Source organism: Pocillopora verrucosa, chromosome 8, assembly GCF_036669915.1.
Source record: "Pocillopora verrucosa isolate sample1 chromosome 8, ASM3666991v2, whole genome shotgun sequence".
Taxonomy (NCBI): Eukaryota; Metazoa; Cnidaria; class Anthozoa; order Scleractinia; family Pocilloporidae; genus Pocillopora; species Pocillopora verrucosa.
Window position 1 is genome coordinate 2,826,028 of NC_089319.1, and position 18,909 is coordinate 2,844,936.

The 18,909-nt window shown below is 38.1% G+C and overlaps 3 protein-coding genes across 6 annotated transcripts; 2 read left to right on the forward strand and 1 right to left on the reverse strand.

Moving 5' to 3' along the window:
* The first annotated feature begins 129 nt into the window (after window positions 1–129).
* Window positions 130–5,854, forward strand: LOC131791037 (meiosis-specific with OB domain-containing protein-like). Of its 3 annotated transcripts, none has more exons than XM_059108343.2 (13): window positions 130–329; window positions 541–598; window positions 689–820; window positions 1,309–1,384; window positions 1,629–1,821; window positions 2,053–2,153; window positions 2,364–2,416; window positions 3,098–3,193; window positions 3,349–3,450; window positions 3,524–3,683; window positions 3,965–4,178; window positions 4,721–4,807; window positions 5,160–5,854. In XM_059108343.2, exons 1-13 carry the CDS (start codon window positions 204–206, stop codon window positions 5,265–5,267), a joined length of 1,506 nt encoding a protein of 501 aa, XP_058964326.2. In that variant the 5' UTR covers window positions 130–203; the 3' UTR covers window positions 5,268–5,854. The 3 variants fall into 3 exon arrangements, with proteins under 3 accessions (XP_058964326.2, XP_066026775.1, XP_066026776.1); XM_066170678.1 differs by having other exon boundaries at window positions 3,113–3,193; XM_066170679.1 differs by lacking the exon at window positions 4,721–4,807.
* Window positions 5,855–6,989: 1,135 nt separating this feature from the next.
* LOC131791039 (dual specificity protein phosphatase CDC14AB) lies at window positions 6,990–9,689 on the forward strand. Its single transcript, XM_059108347.2, has one exon. The coding sequence runs from the start codon at window positions 7,095–7,097 to the stop codon at window positions 8,220–8,222; it is 1,128 nt and encodes a 375-aa protein (XP_058964330.1). The 5' UTR covers window positions 6,990–7,094; the 3' UTR covers window positions 8,223–9,689.
* A 2,884-nt stretch (window positions 9,690–12,573) lies between these two features.
* Window positions 12,574–17,826, reverse strand: LOC131791038 (UPF0547 protein C16orf87 homolog). 2 transcript variants are annotated; one of them, XM_059108344.2, is made up of 4 exons: window positions 17,656–17,826; window positions 15,842–15,923; window positions 15,277–15,371; window positions 12,574–13,982 (listed from the first exon to the last, which is right to left on the reverse strand). In XM_059108344.2, the coding sequence occupies exons 1-4, from the start codon at window positions 17,686–17,688 to the stop codon at window positions 13,683–13,685; spliced, it is 510 nt and encodes a 169-aa protein (XP_058964327.1). In that variant the 5' UTR covers window positions 17,689–17,826; the 3' UTR covers window positions 12,574–13,682. The 2 variants fall into 2 exon arrangements, with proteins under 2 accessions (XP_058964327.1, XP_058964328.1); XM_059108345.2 differs by having other exon boundaries at window positions 12,578–13,961; window positions 17,656–17,806.
* Between the last annotated feature and the right edge of the window lie 1,083 nt (window positions 17,827–18,909).

The following is an 18,909-nucleotide window of genomic DNA, read 5'->3' on the forward strand; positions in this document are numbered from 1 at the left end:
AACTCTGGGTAATATGATGCCGCGCTCGCGGCTTGAATTTTCCCGCGCATATTTTGCAAGATTAAAAACAGCCAATCAGCTTTTTTCATTATGCATACTTTTCAATCTTGCTCTTGATTAAATTTTAATTGCCAATTTTTCTCAAAATTATCCAACGCTAAATACCTATGTTGTCCAGAAAGTTTCCTCTGGCGAGTTAAAAGATGACTTTTAACGGCTTTGGCACACAGACAGCTTGGCCTGATGGAACATGTTTCGCTAGCAAAGACAGAGAAATTTCCAAAGGAAGGACCTATATCCGCGACTTGAGTCAAGGAATGAACAGTTTTGTGAGTAGAAAGTGTAGCCAAGCTGAAAATATTGACTTAGGATGAGAAAACCAGCTGTTTTTTTACCCCCGTAAATTTTTACCCCCGTGTATCTCTTCATTCAGTTCAGAGGTTCCTATGCATTTTATACCTGGTTGGAAACCGATGCTTTTGAAGTTAATTTAGTCCTAGATTAAGATGAAAAGTAATTTAAATATATTTTATTCCTTAGAACATTGTTGGACTTGTCGTGGCCAAACAGGGAGTTCACTCTTTTCCAGACAGAAAGAGTAAGATATTTCTCAGCCACTCTTTGCTTCTTTGCCAATAGTATTTTGACCCTTTGATGCTAATACAAGTTTATCTGATATTTTTTGCAGACCCAGGCACAGAAAAATGCCACTTCTTTTTCACTCTCAGAGATACGCCTACGGATTTCATTAATGTTAACTGCTGGGGGAATGAACGTTTCATTTACGACCTTACAAATTCCTTCAAAATAAATGACGTTGGTATGTTTTATTATCTCTTTTATTCAAAACAGCTTTCACTTACTTAGAAAAAAAAGGAAAAAATAGGAGGGGAGGCAATGTAAGCTACATATTTTATCATTATCATCATTATCATTTATATTGATATTATCCTAATTGTTATGAATTACTATCAGTCATTAATTTTTGCCTGAGGGGGGTTTCTGAGGCTTTTGGGGGTGATCAGTTGGTTTTTAGGGAGAAGGAAGAGGCGATCAGTTGTCACTAACAGAGTATTAAGGGGGATGGCCATAGAAAATTAACTACCAATGAGAGGGAGGGGGTCGTTAGAATACAACAGAGCCTTAGGGGGGGATCAGGTAAATGCCAACACCTTCCACCCCTCCCCCCCCCTTCCAGGGGATAAATTATGACTGTCCCCAAACATTGTCTTGTATTTGCATTATCAGTCAAAACTGATATCTTGCTTACCATTACCATTTTTATCAGTATTTTCATTGTTATTACAGTGGAAGTAAGGAATCCCCAGATACAAAATAAACAAAGCAATGAAGCTGAGCAAAGATGGAGACCATGGACATCAAGGTGAGCAGTATTTCAGTAAACTGACTTTTAAAGAGTAAAATGCATTGATACGATGATGACAATGATAATAACAATGATAATGACAACGAGAATGCTAATAATTGGTGAAAGTGAATTGGAACAAATGTGATTCCACTAATTTATTCATTTCCAGGCCAACACTGCTTCAAGATTGATAATTTTTTTTTTCGTACATTATTTATGCATTTGTTCATATTTTTTGTATTTACTGTTTCCATTGTAGCCCGTACCAGCTGCATGTCAGTGAGACATATTCGTCTGTAAGTTTATTCATTGGATGGGACATGAGTGAGTTTGACAAGATTTCACATGTACCCTTTAAGGCCAGTAATGATTTCTATACCCTGGGAGATATCATAGCCAACGATCAGAACTTGCATGGAGAACATGTCAATATCCAAGCTGTTGTAAAAAGTGTAAGTATTATGGATTTTAGATCTAGTCTGACTACATGTGAATTTGCATGTCAAATCACACACATTGCAACATAAAATAAAATAAATTAGACAATGAGCCACAATCTTATTTTAAGTAAAAACCATTTTCCGACTATTTTTTTTTTTTTGAAATTTTTTCATACTGGCAGAATTGTTCTTTTATTAAGTTCCTTTCCTTAATGTCATATAGTTACAATTTATTTTTTTTAGATTGGAGTGCCAAGAGACATCGTTACCAAAACAGGAAAACGAGTCAAGAGATGTGAAGTGGTTCTGTTCGATGAAACCTGTTACTCATTCCCACTCATCATGTAAGCATGCATTATTTGGGGAAATGTTCCTGATAAAAAAATTAATGAATGGAAAGACGACTTCTTCATAATAACGTACACTTACGTACACTTATCTGGATACTTCATTATCATATCTGGTTTTTCTTGAGATGCATAATCTTAAAACTCAGTGATTATAAATACTCATGTGCAACTCTGGTAAGAACAGCTGTACAACTATTTTATCAGGTGGGATGAAGACACAATAGAAATGTCTCAAACGTGGATGCCTAAAGATATAAGTAAGTTTCAAAAACTCATTAATAATTCATAAGCCCATTAACCTATCAAATGGTAGACAATACATCACGTGCAGTGACTTTATATCGATAAACCTCATCCTTATTAGTATGGGGTGTTTTATCAGATATAAAGACACTGCACGTGACTTATGAATATTAATTAATTATCAACACAGAAACTGACACAACAAATGGTGGGAACATATTTAATGTTCTTTCAACAAATTTCACACAGTAAATTTACTTTTGCACCAAATTAATAGTACAGTTGTGAAATACAGATCTGGAAAAATTCTCTATTCCATTAGTACAGTAATCTGGTATAGGCATATTAGACAATACATCATCTGAAACTTCGAATTCAAGATCAGTTGGCAGAAGTGACTCCAACTCGTTTTCGCTAACCTCTGCGTTTGACCTTTTGCCAGTAGTCTCCCTATTTACGTATGCGTATGCGTATGCTAATTTCTAACGTTCACAAAAGCATAATTGTTATGAACTCTCTTGACACACGCTTTTCCAAGAATGTTTTTGAAGCCGTTCAAAAAACTCGCAGCATGTGTTTTTTAAACCCGATAAAACACTCCTGCTCGTTTTTTAAACATTACGTAACGTTCAGCCATCAATTACAAGAAATGCCTTTGTAAATTCTGCCATTTGTCAATATTCTTTGCTCCGTAGTTCTTTTTATCGCAGATGTTAAAGTGACCTTTGACGACTTCAAAAAGTGTATGATCGCTACGTGTGATAATAAAACAATTATTACTGCAAATCCAGGTAATACCGAAATTTCCATGATTGATATGTATATGTATGAATTAAAAGTATATTGAAGATCGTAGCTCGTTTCTGAAGCCGTAAAAGTTTTATGTATGTTAATGCTAAGAAAAGTTTTAATTGTCTCTGACCTTTGTGTAATGTAATAATTTCAGATACCATGGAAGCTCGGTACTTATATAATTATGCACAATCACTGGAGCTCTTAGATGATGATCCTCTGAATAACCCTGAGGCATCCCTAGAAGGGTATAATTGTAAGTATTTCATGCAAACGTGGTTGTCAAGAGCTGGACATTATCTAAAAAAGTGTATTTTATTAATCTATAGTGGAAAATGTAAAGAACGTGTACAGCGTTCAACAACTCAAGCAAATAATGGCAGAACTGGACAACAGCACGCAACAGATTCCCACATTTGGGATTGTTTATGCCTGTCTTACTTCCTTTGACATTGACAGCGATGTAAAACAAGTAATAGCGTCACGATGGTTAGTGCAAAATAAAAATTTCTCTTCGTCTTTTATCAGGTTCAAAACAAGTCATTAGCTTTAAAACTGTACTCACACCTTTTCCGAAGCCAAGACCAAGAGACAAGGAGTAGTAAGCTAGCTCACAAGTAAAAGGTCGTATATGCCATCACCTTAGTTATCGTTCTTAGTTTCTTCTTTTTTTCTCAACCTAATATCGCAGTGTCGTTCAAAAAGAGCCTATCTTAGAACATGAACTGTTTGCAGTGCTATAAATAATTATGTTTTCCTTCTTGTATAAGTGTGTCTTGTAATCAAAGAGTAGCACTTCTAAGCGAGACGTGCATGAACCCAGAATGCCCTGTGTCGTCAAATCCTACCGCATCTGGCAGTTCAACCACACAGCAAACAATCAAGACACAGTATGAAATAATGGTCTCCCTGAGTGATCACACGGGAACAGTTGAAAACTGTAGGCTCGCTGAAAACTGTGCGGAGACAATGTGTGGGTGCAAAGTAAGTTCAACTGATACATGCTCAATGCGGCATGTTGCCAGCCGCACTTGCTGCTCCGCGTCGCCAAAAATGTTTTTGGACTATGCTCATAAAATTATTTATAGGCAAGAGAAAATGAGAGAACCATCCTTGAGATATCACACTGATGTCGGTTGATTAGTCAGGAACAGTGTTCAATAAAGCTGACTCACTTCATTTGTGGTGATCGATAAACACGTATACAGAATGCACGATCTGTGCTAAGCTAGGTTTTCCTGCTTGCGACTGCGATTACCTGAGCATGGCGCCTACATAACGATTCTGGCTTGAATTTCTAAGCAGAAACGAGCGTGTATGTGATGATCACATACAAGATCGAGCCAGTTTACACAAAAGCCCTTACATGGGCCACATGCCCGTGGGCAGATGATTAGATACGCATCCAATTTAACTAGTCAGCTCGAGACAAACAGGATGTGATCTATTTTTAGTCTTTCCTTCCATAATTAATTTGCCTTCTTGTTTGCTCGTATTTCCCTATCTGATTTGATCTTAAATGTTAGGCAGTGGACTTTGCTCGATGGACCATTCCTCAGCTGACAAATCTGAAACTACAGTTCCTTTTGGAGAGGTGTAAAGTTTATTTTAAGGTATCAACATTCCAAAAAAGTGAAAATACTGCAGTAGAGTTTTCTTTACTGATACCCTGCTCTCCGCTTTCTCTCATCATTGATAAGGATGCCAAATGGAAAAGAAATCATCTAAACAATGTTTTTTTAAATTTTCTTTCATTCATTTTTTCCCGTAAATCTGAATCAACTGCATTTGGCTTTTACCTTAAAAGGTAAAGTCAGCGCAATTCCTACCAGTCTTCTCGTATTTCCATTAAAGCTTATAAGCCAGCTGTAAAACGTACATATTGAAAACAAGTTTACATTTGCAAAACTATTTCCATCTTTAATGGTAAACAGAGCTTAAAACTATCTTATGTCTTTGTTTCAGCTCACAATATCAAGTTCCAATCGATCCACAAGCGCCACCAAAAAGTGGATTAGATTGTTATCTTGTACTTTGGTTGACCCCAAGGAAGCTGTCGAGTCGCTATCTTGATCTTTGTACCGCTAATATTCAAGACATTAAACACGTGCGCCTATAGTTTAGTCGTTTTCCAACTCGTGCTTTGTTGCATAATGATTTAAAAGAAATTCTATGGTCATTGGCCAGGCGCCAACGTACCCAATATTTGTAACTAATAACGTTTTTACTTCCAGTCAGCTAGGTCTTAGTTCACTAAAAATAAGCAGGTGTGACCGCGACCGATCAGCTGCAATCTTTAATATGCTTCCTTTCATCGTTCACTTTCATGTGGGGCGACTTTACCACTTGGCACAAAATTTGTTGTTCCTCTCCGCTTGAAGCCCATGTAAATCATGTCCTTTATACTATGTTCTTTGAACAAGTATCAGATTAAAGTGCTTAAGCCCAGTTGGTGGTTTCCAGTCTGTTTACAACGTTTGGTTTGAACAAACAAAGAGACAATTCACGATTTGCGGGCGAATGAGTCGTACATTACGACAGGAAGTTACGGAATATGTAAGCGCACCATCGGTTTAGTTAGCTACGGTTTATACGAAAATATCGAAATTAAATAGTTTGAAATTTTGGGCCTTAAGAGATGGTATTTAACGCAAACGAACCCTTCCGATTTAATATGCAAATGTTTTTGGCATAAGCTCCGACGTTTAAGATATTTACACGATATTGTGCTTCCACTTTGTCAGTTTCGTACGTGTGACACACTTCATAAGACCGGTTAATTTTACGCTCATGTCTAATTCATCATGATGCGATTCCTTCTTCGGGAAATCTTTTGATAATACGTGATATTCTCACCATTTAACTATAAAGGGCGGAGGAGAGTGTACAATCAAAATTGTGAAAGAAAACCGCTCGTACAAACTTCTAGAACACATGACACTTAATGCGTGCGTGCAAATACGCAGAATCTTTGGCTCCGACTTCCGAGAAAGCAAGTCAACGAATCCATGGGTTAAGTTTTCAACTTCAGTAGTGATTGTGCACATCGACGTAATGCGTGTAATAATAGAAATAAAAGTATTCCTTATTTGAAACCTCGATCCATATTTTCCCTACCCGTTCGGTCGTGATATTTTTCAAACAAAAGGATAAGAAAACGATCCCTTGAGAGCCGATAATCTGTTGCCCAATAGGTACCTGCTAGCAGGCATGAGAGAATATTACATCGACACATGAAGTTAGAATTTTTCTTAGCATTTTACAACCCTTATTTTCTGTACCACTTAATGATACGGAATGTTCTTTAATATTCTTCATGCGTCATTGTCACATGCCCTTCACCTGAGAGCTTGTCGCCAAACTTCGTCAAATTTGCATTGGAATGTTGTTTCACAGCCATGCGGGTATTTTTAATTGCGCAACTAAAGAGCATATTGAGTAATTCAAAGTTAGCAAGAACAAACGGTATCTTTCTTTTGCTAAGAAAATGAAAACTACGCTTTCGATAGCTGTGGCTGCCTCGCGGAAATCGTTCAACATTTATGACTTCCTTATCGACAACCTGACACTAGCGAGCGCGTGACCAGACTGTTGTGTCTCAATCCAAAAATAATCCATAGCTTTCGCGCCAAATTCCACCGGAATGAACTTTGGAGTATTACAGCCCACTCTATTGTTTTTTGCTCATGTTGATTGGCTAATGAAACAATTGATAGTTTTCTTCCGTGATCTGAACCAATCAGGTGTTTGTTATTATCACGTGGTACGATTATGTTCTGCAACCATGAATGAATGACTGCATGTTAGCGCGCCACGACGACGGTTTATTTTACTCTTTTGTTTTGGTTTAAGCCGAAACGTAGATTCATTCCTCGTGGTGAGAGAGACACGAAAACGAAAATGTGGGACAGAAACATCATGAGTTCTTGCGAAGTAGTTAAAGATCGCTTATATTTTGTGAGTGTGAGTTGTAAACCGCGAAACAACTCGTCCTATCACTATTTTAGCGTGGATCCTGACTGGACTCTCGACGGTTGTAAATTTCACGACACACCTTACTTCGGACCGCCAAATCTGGCTGGAATCTACCGTTTCTGTTGCCTTGTTAACACTAAACTTCACATGGTCCCGGTTTCGAAGAAGATTGTACTTTACACAACAGCTAATGAGGGTTTTTCCGACGCGAAGAAGCGAACGCGGTCTGTTTTCCTGTGTGGTGCCTTCGCCATGTGTCAACTCAAGATGACCGCCGAAGAAATTTACGCTTTACTAGAAAAGCACTTCCTGTCTTCAACTCTGGTTTCTTACTGCGATATCAATGGTAATGTATCCCACAACCTTAGCATTCTAGACTGTCTCAAAGGTTTTGAGAAGGCAATAGCGCTGGGGTTCTTCAAATTTGACGAGTTTGACTTGAATCGATACGAGCAGGAAGAACGCGCTTTTGATTTGAACTGGATCATTCCGGGAAAGTTGTTGGCGTTGAGTGATCCTCAGAGAAGACCTGAACTCAAAGTGAGTCGATTCAGTCGCCTGAGAAAATATTTCAGGCAGACTGGAGTCAAGGGTGTCGTAAGACTGAATAAGGACGACAACATGGTGAAATACGGGCTTATTTACGATGCGCGATGTTTTACCGCTAACGGCTTCTCGCATAGCGATCTTTACTATGAAGATGGTGGAATTCCAACTAAAGCAATCATCAAGAAATTCACACGAGTCGTTGATCAGTGCGATGGAGCCGTCGCCGTTCACTGCCGAGCCGGTTTAGGAAGAACAGGAACTCTAATCGCATGTTATTTGATCAGACACTACCGATTTTCAGCTGCCGAGTCCGTAGGTTGGTTACGCATCTGTAGGCCGGGCAGCGTGTCAACACTTCAACATTGTTTCCTCGAACATAAACAAGAACCGATTATGCGGGGGTATCCCGAAGATATGAAGATCGAAGATCTTACCGAAGCCGTGAAAAAAAGTTTGAACATGTTTTCCTACCAAAACACGATCATCGAAGAGCAGGAGGAGTAAACATGAATATTTATGACACTAATATGTGTTACTAGGAAAATTCTTTGACGTCTGGCTTGTGGGGCGGCAAACGACAGCTGGAAGAATATTAATGAGGAACTTCCTTCTTAGCCAATTGCTTGCCAAGAAAACCAGACATGTTTATTTTGATCTCACCTGAAGATGAAATGTGTCTAGCTTTGATCAATCTTCAGTGCCAGGAAAATTAATTCAAGCCAACTCCTCTTTAATTTTTTTTTTTGTTTTTTTTTTTTTTGAGCTCTGAGGTTCTCTTATATTTGGTTACTTGATAGGTAAAAGGTTTTCAGGTCAAGATCTGCTAATTTTTTTCCATTGTAGCATACTTAATATTATATTTTCTCCTCAATTCACCAAACTTATAATGGACATGGCCTTAATTTCTTTCAATGCTTTACTTTTAAATTCACTACCTCTAATTTGTTTGCAAACTCTAATATGCTTGATCCAAAAGTCAGGAAAGGCCTCAAGAAGAAATATTATTGATAAAATTATGTGTTCCAAGGTGTCATCAATTGTGGCCTCATCAACGACAATTAAGCTAAAAATGTCCTAAAGACAATTTGTGAAAGCCAGTTTGAATCTATTTTTTAAAACTGTGTGTTAAACATATTCTGAACATCAAGGTAAAGGGAGCAGTTAATGAATTAGAAATTTACACTACGTTATCAATAGTAAAAACACATTTTAAAGCCTTTCTTGAAATGAATTTTCATTGAGAAGGTGGTCAAGTTCCCTTTTTTTCTGGAATTAAAGCAGATTGGAATTTGAGAGAACTCATGTCATGACACTCGATTTAAAGTTGTAATAATGGTAAAAACTATATAATCACTTTGGTAACATTTGATGATAGTTTAAAACGTGTACCATTCCAGATTAACAAAGATTGAATTGGTATTGTTGTAAAAATATACCATTTATTTTTTGTCTTGCAGGCAAGATAAAAGAAGAAATAATAATGTTACCCTAAATTTTAAAATTGTGGGAATATTTCATCAGTGGTGTATCTTTCATCTCATTTGGTTAAAATATGAAATGTTAATTGTATATTTACTGTTCAACCACTGATCAATTATTTCCCCAAAAGATTTTGTAAGATCCTTGTAATTTTCTTTAAAGGTTAATATTGCTGTAGCATAATTTGACATTATTTAGATATTTAAAATTTAAAAACATGTCGCTGTTGTAAATGTAAAAGTTATATTTTCAACTCAGTTGTAAAGGTGTAATTAACAGTCATTCAGAGCAATTTGTAAATGTTGTTGCTCAATATTGTATCACTAGGAACCTTTTGCCAAGCCTTAGTGTAAGTAGATTCTGGAAAGTACAGGCTTTTTGCTCAGGGCAGTTGTGCCCTTTTGATCATGAAATATGACGACAAATGCTGATTGTATGGATGTCTAAGGATATTATGTAAATTACTGAATGAAATTCATTGTGTTCAAAGTTGTTTTTTGTGGGTTCTTTGGAGCTGGTGTTATTCATAAGTGTCCAACCAATGATTACTGGTTCTTAAGCAATGAGTTAAGCCTAATGTTCAAGAGGACTATTGCTGGACCAGACAAAATTTATTGAGAGAGTAAGTACGTTCTTTTGAAATTAGTGATGGCTGATTTCACTTGCGTTCTCACGGAGCAGTGAATAAGGCTTCTACAGCGCTCCCTTGTGATTATTAAGTCTAGCTCTCAATTATTATATTGAAAAGTGCAATCAAATATTAAGAAATATATTTGGTTGTGAAAATATGTTTCTCAATCTAGTCCAAAAGAGGATATTGACAGTTGCCATTTCAATTATGTTTGTGAACAGCGAAAATGTGCTCTTAATTTGCCGAATCACCATGAACAAGATTCCCACGCGGTGTGACAATTTGAATTCTGGAAGGGCGTGGGTGGACGAATGTCACAGGGAGCCAATGAAAAGACAAAACTTAATTACACGCGTTGGCTGAGCTGTACGAGTTTGCTTTACAATAATTCCATTTTCAGCTCAATTTGTTAAGCCTTTACTCAAGTGACAAGCGAGACATTCTATATTTATGCCTGAGTGATTTTTGGTAGCAGTATACATGGCATTCATATATTGGCGCTGACGGACGAATAGGGAAAAATGCCAGATGGGGCTGTGTTTGGTTTCCTTGACAACAACACGCAATCGCACAGACTGAATAATTTTCCTTAATCAGTGAACAGTGCTGATATCGGTCGCAATTCTTAGTGGAAATGGGGAGTATCAGTAACAAACCTTGAAATTGGGTGTATGTTTTAAAGTATTCCTTACGCGAATGCGTGTGATACTGTTTGTTTCATTTTAGGCCCAAAATATTCTAATTTACTCTCGCTTCGCCGACTAGTGTCAAGTAGGTCTCGTTGTTTTGACCTGACAAAATATCACTTACGCCCTATTCAGTTGCACCCAGATGTAGTTGAAATATCGGCTCTATATGGTTATGATAGATTCTTAAGACCGAATATAGCGAGTTTTAAAAGAGTTGTGTCGATTCATTGTTATAGCTGAGAGTAAAATCTTTCTTTGCCTATTCAATTCCACAAGAATTAATTTAAAAATGTTAATTATAAGCTAAAAAAAAAAGTTTCAGCTATTTACAACTAATCTTTAAAAGGTGCCGGCGTGGCTTAGATAATCTGACCTAAAACTACTTCTGTTGTTTCGAAACGAGAAACCAACTCTTAAGATACGAGAAAAAAAACTTACATCCGAAGGTTCGAAAGACAAATAGTGCACCTACGGTTTCAGATCTGAATAGCATTAATTATTTTTTTCTCCTTAAAACTTCCTGTTTTCAAGAGACAGCAGGCAGCAGCTTGTTATCTAATTCTGAGTGCTCTTTTGAAGTAATTGGTTTCACGCAAAGTGCAACAGCTCATGATCACTTACGCATTATATTTTAAAGAATGCCGCTTGTAAAAAGCTGGGGAAAAAAAGAGGATTAATTTGAGATCGTGCCTGAAATCCTATTACGGAAACAATCAGCACGAAACTGGAACCTGTTTAAGCGCACCTCGAAAAGAAAAGTGCGGAAGTCTTATTTAAGATAGAGTGGAATTGGAAACTGGCTGAGTTCATTAGAGAATACGAAAAGGAAATACTTATGTGTGAAAAAAAAGCATATGTTCTTCTTCCTGTTGTCAATTCGTATGTAAACACAAGCATCAGAATTATTTCTTTATCTCTCGCCAGAAAGCCACGTGGGTTAACAGTGATCGAGTTTCTTTTATTTATTTTTTTTTACGGGTGAAGAGAGAGAAACTTACTTGCATGAAGAAAGTCGAAACTTACCGCTCATTTGGCAGGAAACTGGAATAAATAACTGAAACCAAACAAAATTTATCACATGGTTTGACTTGTTTTGTGAATCATCAGCCAGTTTTAATCCTTTTTTGCCCATTTGATTAAGGTCCTACACATTTATTTTTCGTTTGATATCTTTTTTTCTCGTTCAGGGTCATTTTGAATAAAATTAAATGTTTTCTCTGTGTGCTAGTAATAATAAGTTATTTTGGCTCGTGTCGGAACATATCTTACTTGGTTGGCCATTGAGTGTTTCCAATCCCTCTCCCCGACACGCACATATTAAGATAGAGACATGCGTGTATTCGCGTGACTGATAAAACCGTTTCGCAGTAGATAGGGTGTCGGCAGCAAACGCTAAAAAGGGTCACTACGAGCTCATTGACTCATCCGATGGCTGATGGTCAGACAAGGGGGGGGGGGAGGGGTGGTACGGAAAGGGTCTCAGTGATTTGACTCCGCCGATGAATTAATACGCAAGAGCTGCAAAGTCGCGGTAAGAAGTTGCACACGTAAATATCGATCCGTCTAGAACAATGGAACAATATCCTGCACAGCTGGAGGCCTTATTTATGTCTGTGTGAGGTATGTATTGAGCGACGGAACTGCTGAAAACAAGCGTCAATTGACGAGGCGTCATGCCCGTTTCGCGCATTGGGAAACAATTCCACGAGCAACCCCTGGGTACTAGATCAAAAGGTACTAGAACGTACTATGTAAACAAATCTCATCATGATAGGGGAAGGGAGGGTATAAATAATGGTAAGCAACACTTCAGTGTAGACAGATTTCATAGCTCGTTTTCACAAGACGTCGCAATGTCCATAGTAGTAACGAAATGTTCGTTTCCAAGTCATGTTGCAGTCTGAGTCAGCCTTGAAGAATTTGAACTCTTTTCTTACACAAACAGATTCCTTTTTTTTCTATAAGTTTACTTCGCTGCTCAAAACGTCCTGATGTAAAATAGGTTGTTTTTAAAACAAAAATGAGAGATATCTTGAGAGTTGCCTTGAGACATAGGTTAAAATATTTATGACACTTACAATTTTTTTAATCATTTCCGAGATATTTAGGTCACTATCTCTCCGGAGATAAAAATTGCACCAAATTGCACCGATATCAGCGAAAAGGGCCGGCACCATTGTTACAGAATTTTTTTTCTTTAAACTGATATTTTCATTTATTGATGAATAATAAACTTTTCTGGTTTCAATGGTTTTACATGTACAAATGTATATAGTCCTCGTATCTTACAAGAAATATCAAGATAGGGTGTTTTCCATTTCCAAATGGTCTATGAAGTAATTATCCGACGCACTCAAGTTCACAAGGGCTGCCTAAGAAACCTACAAATACGTCAATATTCAACTCACTGTACAGTGTACATTAAAACAAATAAAAAAGTATCTATTATTAACAAGAGTAGGTCCCCACAACTGCACAAAAGAGTAGGGAGCTTTCAGGTAGAAGCCCGTCCAGACTTTATGCGGGATTTCACTATTTGATTTGTGCTAATTAAAGTCCTCAAAAAGGGGTTTCACTAATTATTATTTACACCAAGACAACCACAGTAATCTAGCTACGTCGGTATTTGACATCATAGTAAACTATAATTTACAAAAAAAGTGAAATATCCTTAAGAGCAAACCTTATAACAGTGTCATGCTATGATTGAAAAATGTTTGCAGCGTGGATGTAAAAGCGAGGAAAATGTTTTAGATCTGTCCATCACGATGTTTAAAATAAGAATCTTCCATTCAGTTGCGTTGAAAATGTGTTTTTGATATTTTCGTCAAGCACAGCCTGAAGCTACTGGTGGCGGTTTGCATATCCTCCATGATCGAATCGAATTCTATGATTACGTTGGATGCCTTTGACTGAAATTTCTGCGATAGATGCTCTCTGTAAACTATCATAAAAGGCTGTCGGAAACATTTTGTACATAATATACAAACTTATGTACTCGCTGCTCCTTGAATGTCTCAGGTGTAGCGAGTTGGTTATCTATCTTAGTTCGTCACGCAACGTTTCCAGTGGTCACGCAATTGCGCGACTTCTCTAGGACCCGTTGCGTGACGAGGACCTTCGGACTGACCGCCTAGGAGACTACTCAACTTTGATGTGTAAGTTTTATCCTGTTTCACACGGTAACATTTTCCAGATGAGCATTTGGCTTGTCAATCTTCTGTTGATCTCAGCTAATGCTAGCGAAAGCTTCAAACGTCTTTCAGGCGAAGACAACACTCGCACGATGTGATCGATCTTTTTTACTTTTGCCTTGGTCTGATTTTCTTTGAATATTGCCGGATGTCCCTTGCGTTTTGTGGTGGGTTTCTCTGGCGGGTTCTTTGATTTTTCCTGCACAGCTTTGGGACTTTTAAGGTTCTGATACAGAGAAGGTTTGCGCACCTGTAGAAAGTGACAGAGGCGCTGAAAAATTGTGAAGAGTACTTTCAATAAATCATTCGTTTTTCGATGAAAAGTTTTCTAAATTTCCTGCTATTTTTTATAGGCACTTTATACTTGAAACAGGTTGCCTTTTATAAACCACAAGCAACGTGTAAAGCCTATAAGGACAAAGCCGACTCCTTCCTCAGCCAATCAGCTGCGATGTCTTTTTGAAGCCGATTGTTTTCTCCGACCTCAAGAGGACCATTTCCATTTGACTTCACGTTAGTATCATGGCTAATATGAGTCAACAGTTCCAAATGTTTTCTAAAAGCATTAGCAGGGCGTGAAATTAATTTTTTTTTCTAATAACCATTTGGCTCCTAAATTCTTCAACGTAGTAGCCAATTCAAAAAAAGTTGGTCGCCATTTTAAAAGACAAACAAAACCCTTTTTTACGCTGTCAGCGTTCTAGACATACCTTCCAAAATTACTTTAACGTGCCAAAAAGTGGACACAAGGATGGACGATATACAACATTCAAGCTCACCTAAATCCAAGATGGCGTCTAGTTGTCGATCGAGATGCATGTGCCGCGTTTCGGAAACAAACTTAACGAGGAAGTTTGGCGCGGATTTCTCTTTGCAAATCTTTTTAATTCACCATATCTCTTGGTAAGGTTATGATGAAACATTCTAGTCGCCAAAGTGAAAAATTTAGTCGCATTGGCGCCTGTATTAGGCGCAATTTCACGCCCTGATTAGTCATACTTCTTGATAAAATGTCTTCATTTACATTCAGTTTTAAGAATATTTAGTCAAGAAAGCTATCAAATAACCATTCAAGTGATTTAGAGTTTTCAAAATTGGCATCAGTTTCTTCACTCGCCGACAAAACATAAGTCTTCCTCACAATCAACTTTTGGTTCAACCATGCACCGCGCAACTTAAGAGGGTAAGGATAGAGGGGGGGGGAGTGGTGGGGGGGAGTGTGGGGGAGTGGTGGGAGGAAGAGTGGTGGGAGGAAGAGTGGTGGGGGGAGGAAGAGTGGTGGGGGGAGGAGTGGTGGGGGGGGGGGAGGGAAGGAGAGCCCGTTGCCTGACAGCACCATGCGATGGCTGCAAAGGAGAATAGCTATTTTAAATACTCTCAACCTTAGAAATTAGCTAGAGTTTGAAGAGACAGTGAAATATTAGTTACGCGAGAAAGAATGTCGAAGAATTTAGACACTGAAGGACGATATAAATTAACTTGAAAAATGCAAGCTGATCCAAAATTAACACTATGAACCTATCCTTACAAGAAAAAGAATTAACTGACAAATACAATTGTCCTACCTTCCTCGAAAGAGGATCGCTAACCACGCCGCCATTTGGTTGTCTTTCCCTACGAGTACTGAACGACTGTCTTCTTGTTGTTCCCAAACGGTAACCTAACAACGATTTAATAATGTTGATCCTTCTTCCTCGAAGAAACGGTTTTAAAAAAGTAATAAAAGAAGTCCTCTTTGGCTTTCGAAAGTCCTTTAAATTTCCACTTCGAAAATAACTTTTTTAATTAAAGATGACATTTTTGGCCCAGTTTTTCTCTCTTGAGGCAGCAATGCTAGCCGCAAATATCAGGGAAAACGAGAGATCTAATAAATCAGTGCATTGCAAGAAATACGCATATTTCACTCTTTCTACTCTTAAGTATTGAATTCATTTAGTTATTTCTTATTACCTAGAGCTTTCATATAAATGACATCTCACCCCTTACCCCAATCAACCGCCCCCCCCTCCTTCAATTACATCCAAACTCTCTCCAATTTTCTCACGATTCCTTTCACTGATTCCGCAAATAAAACAGAGGATTTTAAGTAGCCTGGGTAAGAATTTTGACGCAAATCCCCGCCTCTCCTACCTGAAAATCGTTTCCCACCAATCCTGCGGGTCTCCGGTGAGAACACGTGACCGCAAGAGCAGGTACGACTGGAGGCAGCGACCTATATAATAAGTGATACATATGCATATGACTACTAAAAAAAAAGTAAATAAATTTAAGGAAAGGATTTAAATCAAGATTCCCATTTCGCTGTAATCTTTTAGGTAAATGGACAACCCCTTAAAGACGGAGGATTTTTAAAAAGAATTTTTTAAGGGAACTCAAGAATACATTAAACGCTGAGAATTGTGCCTGTAAAAATTTGGTTTACTGATCAAACTTTTGGGCTAAATTGAGTTTGCGTCACTTCTTTACCAGATATTGTTCACTATCTTTTTCTTTGTTTGTTTGTGTTTTTTTTACAACTATTTATACCTTGCAGGCAGATGGGAGGTTTTACACATTCTGTGGTCTTTCTAATGTTTATTGGTTAGGTTCAAGCAACCGAATATATTCCTTGAAAATGGGAGAGCGACTAAGCACAATCATGAATTTGTAAACTAATGGGACGATTTCAACAGCTACTCGTTTTTAATTTTCACATTCAAATATAATTTAGCCGAGCGCATGTGATCGCTTCCTTAATGCTCTTAAATGAACGATTTGGATTTTCTTCGTTTAACAATCGACGAAGTTCGGCCCAGAGACAAACGCAGTCGATTTTCGCCGCACGAATTCGAATTTTCCAGGTAGTCGGAATATGCTAGTTTGTGTCCACTTCATGGAAATGTTCTATCAGTTATACCAGTGAGGATTTTCAAACACTTCATGGTGCAGGAGGTTTTTTTTTCTCTAAACTTACACCAGGTCAATAAGCATACGTTACAATTCCGGTAAGCGACGGCTGTTGAGGGAAATTATTTTATATACACTACTGCAAATGAGGGATTTATCTTACTTTTCGACGATTTGTAAATCTGTATAAAATTCGATTGACTCATTTTCATTCTCGTAAACGCTAAACTTAGACACGTTTAACTGAGATTTTATCCTGAACTAATTTTTGAACTTGTTCTTTGCTTTACTGAAGGTCCTAAAGTCTGGGAGAGGGTAAAAATGTTATGAATTTTCAGTGATCTGCGCCAGTTGTACTAGAGGTTATGTAAAGGAGTAAAGATTCGTAAGATAAAGTTTTGTTGTAAGGATCTGTATTCTCTTTTTATCATGTTTTCGAAACGTAGCGATGTCTAAAAGGCTGGGAAGGCTTTACGTATTTTCATTTTTCAGTTAAGCCAAGTGTGCTTTCACTCCCTCGGCTCTGATTTCTGGTCCGGCAATGAAATTAAAGTTGCAACCAACCCAACCGGGGTATATACGCTTGAGCTCGCGTGCGTAAAATTTGTACAGTAAAATAATACGATAAGTTGCCTTTTGTCATCGTATTACGCGTAAAAACATACTCCCTTTTAACCTGTTTCAAAACGCAACAGAATACGTTCGTCGAGGACTGCAATGAAAGTCACACAAGCGCACCAAGCAATGTGATGGTTGTCGATGTTTTGGTAGCAGAAACGAAGATCGCATACAACTGATCATGAATTCACCGAAATAAAACTCTATTAAACGAAGCAAAACCGAATTAACCCCAACGATGGTAATCTTCTGAACTAATTTGTACTGTACTCAAATTCAGTAACAGGCTTGACATCAAACACTTCGTTGCGGTGAAGGACAACTGCCGGTGAAGACTTACTACAACGCAACCGATGATTTACAAACACTAAGAATCTGGCTAACCTTAGAATATTTTCCTTTAGCTACAATTATAAGACTACTTCAACATACTGACAAACCTTTGAGCTGCAGGCTATGCAGAGCTTCAGCATTGTCCTCGCGCTATGTCTGCAAAACAAGACAAAACTCGTTTGGTAGGAGGCGAGCGACGAACGATTACTTCGTAGCCTACGTCAACAGCGCTCGAAAACAGCTCGATCAGAGTTCGTTAGGATTTGAGCGCCTTTTTGGCGTTGTTCCAGAAATTGTTATGAATTAGCATAACAATGTGGTTTTATTGTGACGAACGACTACTGTGAATTCGGAAAATATGCTAATTATGTCGTCTTGTTTTCGATTTCTTGCCTCTGAACAATCGTTCAGATATCAATGATTTTGTGACCAAAATGTCAACTGTCGTTTTTCAAGATATTATTTTTTTATCTGAATTATTCAAAGAAAATTCCCTATAATCTTGTTCTGAACACATGTCTAAGTAACCAAAATAATCGGCCTTATGCAAAAAACCACTGCGTCACACAAAGTTTAAATATGTATACATCCTGCAGTGAATTCATACGCCCACTCTTTTTTTTGTCCATGAATCCGTTCGATAATAAGTAGTGTCGTCAACTTCTTGAGGCAAGCTAGTTTTTAGCTGCTATCTAACAAGTGAACGAAATAATAGTTGAGTTTTTTCTCCAGGGTTCAAAGGATTGTTTTTATATTTCCTCACATTACGCGGTGCGGTGGGTGAACGCGGTGAGGACACTTTTGTGACGCGAAGAATCACGATTTCTTTCGCGAGAGAAATACAGAGCGCGCGCATTCGAATCACTGATCATCTTTAAAAGGCGCAGACAAGATCTCTCGGAACGTTCTTAGAACTAACAGCTGTTATCAGACAATAAAGCGTGATGAATGAGGTGATGATGGTACGCGATAACCTGATCCTAACCCCTTGTTAAATTCAATAAGGGCGCCTGGAATCGAGCACATCACCTGTACTAAAACGCCTAGCTAGGTTCATGGCCAAAATTCTAAATTTTCACAGGAGGGAGGCCAGAAGCAGCAACCGCCTGATGTTTCGCAAGTGTTTTTGGTGTTTTTACAAGAGAATCCAAACGGAGCGACGGGTCTGCGTACAGTTGTTAAGCGTTCGATTGACAGTGTTTGGTTTGAGAATTTTTGTACGCAAGGGTTATTGCGTTACCGTTTCGGTGGTGCTTTGGCCTACAACAGCTTTGTTATCATGCGCACAAACAGCTTTAAAAGTTGGACCTTACTTGTTATCTGTCTCAACTACAACCGCTGTCTTACTTTAAGGTGGAACC